Here is a 4,594-nt window from a genome sequence, read left to right as displayed (position 1 = left end):
AAGGAAGAAGGAAAGAAAAGAGAGAACGGAGGAGAGAGAGAGAGAGAGAGAGAGAGAGAGAGAGAGAGAGAGGAGAGAGGTCATCGTCGTCACGGGTCGCCGGTGGCCATTTAGGGTGGCTTGGTTGGGAGGTGGGTGGGGTGGGGGTTGGGGGGGGAGAGGGAGGAACAAATTTACCGTTGGTGATAGAGAGAGGAGAGAGAAGAGAGACAAAAAATAACAAATGTACATGCTAAAACTAACCAAAAATTAAAAAAGTTTAAAACATGGTACAACAAATCATTGTCCATAAGTAAATTTACTAGCTCAAACAAAAAAAAAAAATTCAAATGCAATCAAAAATATCTTGCCAGTCACTGTAGTAAAGTAAAGAATTTCATCTACAGTCTATTGTTCTCATAGAAAAAACAATGAGCAATTTTTCAAGATGCTAAATGCTTCTGTTGGGCGTCAAAGACTACGGGGATTATTTAGGTTATTTATGGGTTAGAATTGGGCTAGTATTAGACTACAATGGAGATTTCTTTCAAACCATGTTATGTCGGCAAATTAAAAATTAGTCCAATACAAAATTATCTTGTGTCCAGCTCATAAGATTTTGAACGGGTTGGGTGAGCCATCAATTTTTTAGGTAATAGTTGACACCCTACACACTTCACTCCTCGTGGGATTGATGCCAATCTCTGTTAGGTTAATTATCGCATTCGACCATACTACATCTCATTTAGTGGTATAGATTTGAACATAACGAAATTACACAATATATAAGGCCAAAATTATCTTTTATACTGTATATAAAAAGTCTTTTTTTATTTTATGTATATATGATAGATGTTGAGTCACATTATTTTTTTTGTGTATTTACTTTTTTATATTTTAAATTACTTTAGTGAAAATCTTAATTCAATGTAAAATGTCATACCGGTCTGGACTCTGAAGTTAGGAGTCGACAACATCATTAAAGGCTAGTGAGACTGACAGTAATTTCAAGAATAGATTACTTTGTTTCATGTTTGTTTGTTCAAGGATGAAACATTTAATTAACCAGACAATTTGCCAGTGATTTGTTTTTTTTTTGGGTAAATGCAACTAATATAAGATTGTCCTGCAGTATATTACCAGCTTCCTGCGTTAGCACATTGCGAGATATACGGCAAGATCCAAATATTGCCATTAACTTTATCACATGCTTTGATTATATTAACAAATACAACATAGATTATTAAATTACAATAATTGTTGAAATAGAAGACGCGTCTTGTATATTTTTTCACCTTCATTTGGCTTATAAAATAAGGAATCTTCCTTCAATGCTACACTCAACTTGTCTTATGGATATATAACGAGATCCAAAAATTCCGGAAATTCTATCTATTTTCTTTTCTTTCTTCTAATTTCTTATTTTATTCATTCTTCTAATTAGTTGTAAAACTCAGAATCCTTAATTATTCCTGTCGAGGAAGAGTGGACAACTAGCATGTGGCAATGCTGGCTTATAGGCAAATTGGGTTCTTGGAGTTATTTGTATTTTCAAAATCTTATCGCAAAGGTAAATTACATTGCATATCTCCGGAAAAAAGTGCTCATATTATTTTTAGGGTATAAATTGTACTTAAAATCATTTTAATGAAATTGAATTCTTCATTTGGTTTGAAGAAAGTTAGCTTCAGCTCATGTTTTTTTGTGACGATCCTGACAAAGCGTGATGAGGGCAGGTTAAAGAGAGAGATTAATAGACTCATGGACTAATAAGCCTTTAAAAACGAGTTGCACATGACTTTTTAGGCAAATTTCACATCGGAAAGCAAGAGAAAAGTGAATCAATATAAGACAAAACCCAAGATTAAATGGTTTGCACTCTTTTGAGCTCGTGATAACATAGGCCAAAGGACAAATCCATGAGATTTGTTGGGCTTAAGCGGACGATATGTGTAATAGGGTTAAAAAATCCTTCAACATTACAAAATTCACGATGTCATAAGTACAATCAATTGATTTTGAACCAAAGTATGTCGAATGGGTTGTGGTAGATTCTCGGCTAGAACTCATAATAGTCAAATTCCGAATTTGACTCAATGTACATGTGTTCTCCTTCGCGAATATCCACGGTACTCAACGTTAATCATCCTGCTGGCTATTACCAGTTCATAATTGAAGCCAATTTAGTAATACTTACGTGAAGAGAGTTGATCAATAAACAACATTTTTAAACGAAACATTTATTTAAAAATACAGCAACTAAGATTCTTCAACATCTTCTATAAAAACAAACCTTAATGCTATGCTTACACTTGCCTTAAGTACCTATTTGCTATCTCTATTCTAATATTCCAATCTCTTTTAATTTGTTAGAAGAAAGGAAAAATAGAAAGAGCTCTAGCACATAGTGAAATAATGGCCAAATTGGTACTTGTGTGCATTTTCTTGATCATTTTGAGTGTTGCAGTGCCAAAAAGTTTTGCAAAGGAATATGTGGTTGGGGACAAAAGAGGTTGGAGTCCAGGAGCTGATTATCATCCATGGGCTTATGGCAAAAGCTTTCGGGTTGGTGATGTTCTCCGTGAGTATTTCATAACTCTCTATGTTTCATTTTATGTGACATTTTTTCATTTTCTATCTATTTTAAAGAGAATGATGGGTGTGTTTGGTATGACACACTACTAGAAACAAAGGCTTTGCCCATCGTAAATTCGTGAGAAATTTGTGTTATAAAACATGTTTTTTCTATCTCATTCCCACTGAATCAGTTCACTGGGAAAACAGATGGTGAAAACAGGTTTCCTTTGAAACGTTGGGAAAGTTCTAATTTTTTCGTGTAAAAACACTACTATTTTTTTCTTTTCCCACTATGACAATTTTTAGTGGGAAATCTCAATGGAAAAATAATATTGATTTTTTAGTATTTTGAAAAATAAGTGATTTTCCTACTCATTTTTTTGTGTTTGATACGCAAACTGGAAAAAATCATTTTATGAGCATTATGCAAAGTAAAACACTACGAAAATTTTGAACTTGGAGTGCAACTTTTGATAGTCAACATCGCCATAGTAGTTCTTAACTCATCACCCAAGATTGTATCTTGTGCCACATATTAATCTATTTTTCAATTTACTCTTAATGAGATACTTTACAATAATACAATTGATTTACACTACATTTTATAAATTTTTTTACTTCTTCGTGTACAATCTAATTTAACTTGTTATAGAATGTTATTTGGTTTAATTTCCAGGTTTCTTTTAACACTTCTTATGAGCATTTATCTAGAAATGAATTAACTAACCTAATAATAATATACAAAATCAAGACTGTGTACAAAAGTTAATCTCTACATTAGATGAGACGGCTAAAAACATTAAGAAGAGTCTAAACTTCCTTTTAAGAATAAGACGGTTACATTTTTTAGAGAGAGAAGAATCAAAGATGGAGATAGAGTTTTAGTTACAGGTTCGATCAAGCAAAATAGTTTTGTTCGAATTAAACCTTATATTTGTCTTTAAAATATTCATTGAATACGTATAAATTATCAATTTGTAATAAAGAAGAATTAGAGATGGAACTAGAGTTTTAGTTACGGATTCGATCAAACACAACAGCTTTGTTCAAACTTTATATTTGTCTTAAAATATTCATTGAATATGTACAAATTATCAATTTACAAATCAATAATACAAACTCATAAGCTTCAAATTCTGGCAGATTTCTTCTATACCCCAAAAGTGATAGATGTGGCATCAGTGGATATTTCAAGCTATGCACTTTGTGACAGTATCAAAACTTTCTACAAGGATAATAGTGGCAGGACTTCAATTACTCTTGAAAATTCTGGGTCATACTACTTCATCTCTACAAACAAACAAGGCTGCTTTACAGGTCTCAAGCTTGAGTTGCACGTTCTTTGAAAATTAAGTGGAGTATTATCGTGAAGAATTTGTTGTGTGTGTTTTTTTTTTTTCTTATTCTCAAAATTATTCTTTTATGCACTTGTAATGAGGTTCAGCTAATAATATCATGAATGTTCTACTTGTTAGTTAGAGGTAATTTCTATTTGTTTTGATTTTTTATTCGGTGTCCGATACTCGCATTAGGACCGACTAATTTAGGATATGCTTCGGGAAGTCCCACATTGGGGGTAAAGCGCTTCCTAACAAAGACAATGTCGAACCAGCATGGCTCAGATGCGAAACCTCTGGTTAAGGATGATAAAACTAATTTCTCTTTGAAGAGTAGAAAGGATCTGAGACTCTAATAGAATGTTTATGTTGAAAATTAAAATATGAATTATATAAATTTTCCCACAGAAAGTCAAAATAGAAATAAAAGATATACAAATTTTAAGAAAAAAAATATGACCCTCAAGAATCAAGCTAGAAAGTACTTCCTCCAGTAAAATCTAAACAAAGAGGACTCTGACCTCACTAAGACGTGTAATAACAACAAAAAATGGAGAGGGAGAAGATCAATACGAAAAGTGATGGAAAAGGGAAAGAACAAAGAAATTACGGAGAGAAATTGATAGTTATGTGTTCACGGGTTTGATCAATTCAACCAAAAATGGGAATAACAGGATTGAAAAATTTGATTATAGCATACC

The 4,594-nt window shown here is 32.6% G+C and overlaps 1 protein-coding gene across 1 annotated transcript; it reads left to right on the top strand.

The window, feature by feature from the left end:
• Window positions 1-2,310: 2,310 nt before the first annotated feature.
• On the top strand, window positions 2,311-4,018 carry LOC132602160 (blue copper protein-like). The gene is made up of 2 exons (XM_060315149.1): window positions 2,311-2,560; window positions 3,700-4,018. The coding sequence occupies exons 1-2, from the start codon at window positions 2,395-2,397 to the stop codon at window positions 3,900-3,902; spliced, it is 369 nt and encodes a 122-aa protein (XP_060171132.1). The 5' UTR covers window positions 2,311-2,394; the 3' UTR covers window positions 3,903-4,018.
• The last annotated feature ends 576 nt before the right edge of the window (window positions 4,019-4,594 follow it).

This window comes from Lycium barbarum, chromosome 7 (genome assembly GCF_019175385.1).
Source record: "Lycium barbarum isolate Lr01 chromosome 7, ASM1917538v2, whole genome shotgun sequence".
NCBI lineage: Eukaryota > Viridiplantae > Streptophyta > Magnoliopsida > Solanales > Solanaceae > Lycium > Lycium barbarum.
The sequence above is the reverse complement of the archived record's forward strand: the minus strand, read 5'-3'. Positions and strand labels throughout refer to the sequence as shown.

Bases quoted from the DNA above. Each gene is read 5' to 3' on its own strand.
- LOC132602160 (XM_060315149.1), top strand. From the start codon at position 2,395: ATGGCCAAATTGGTACTTGTGTGCATTTTCTTGATCATTTTGAGTGTT. The intron at 2,561-3,699 runs GTGAGTATTTCA...AAATTCTGGCAG, and splicing joins TCGGGTTGGTGATGTTCTCC to ATTTCTTCTATACCCCAAAA.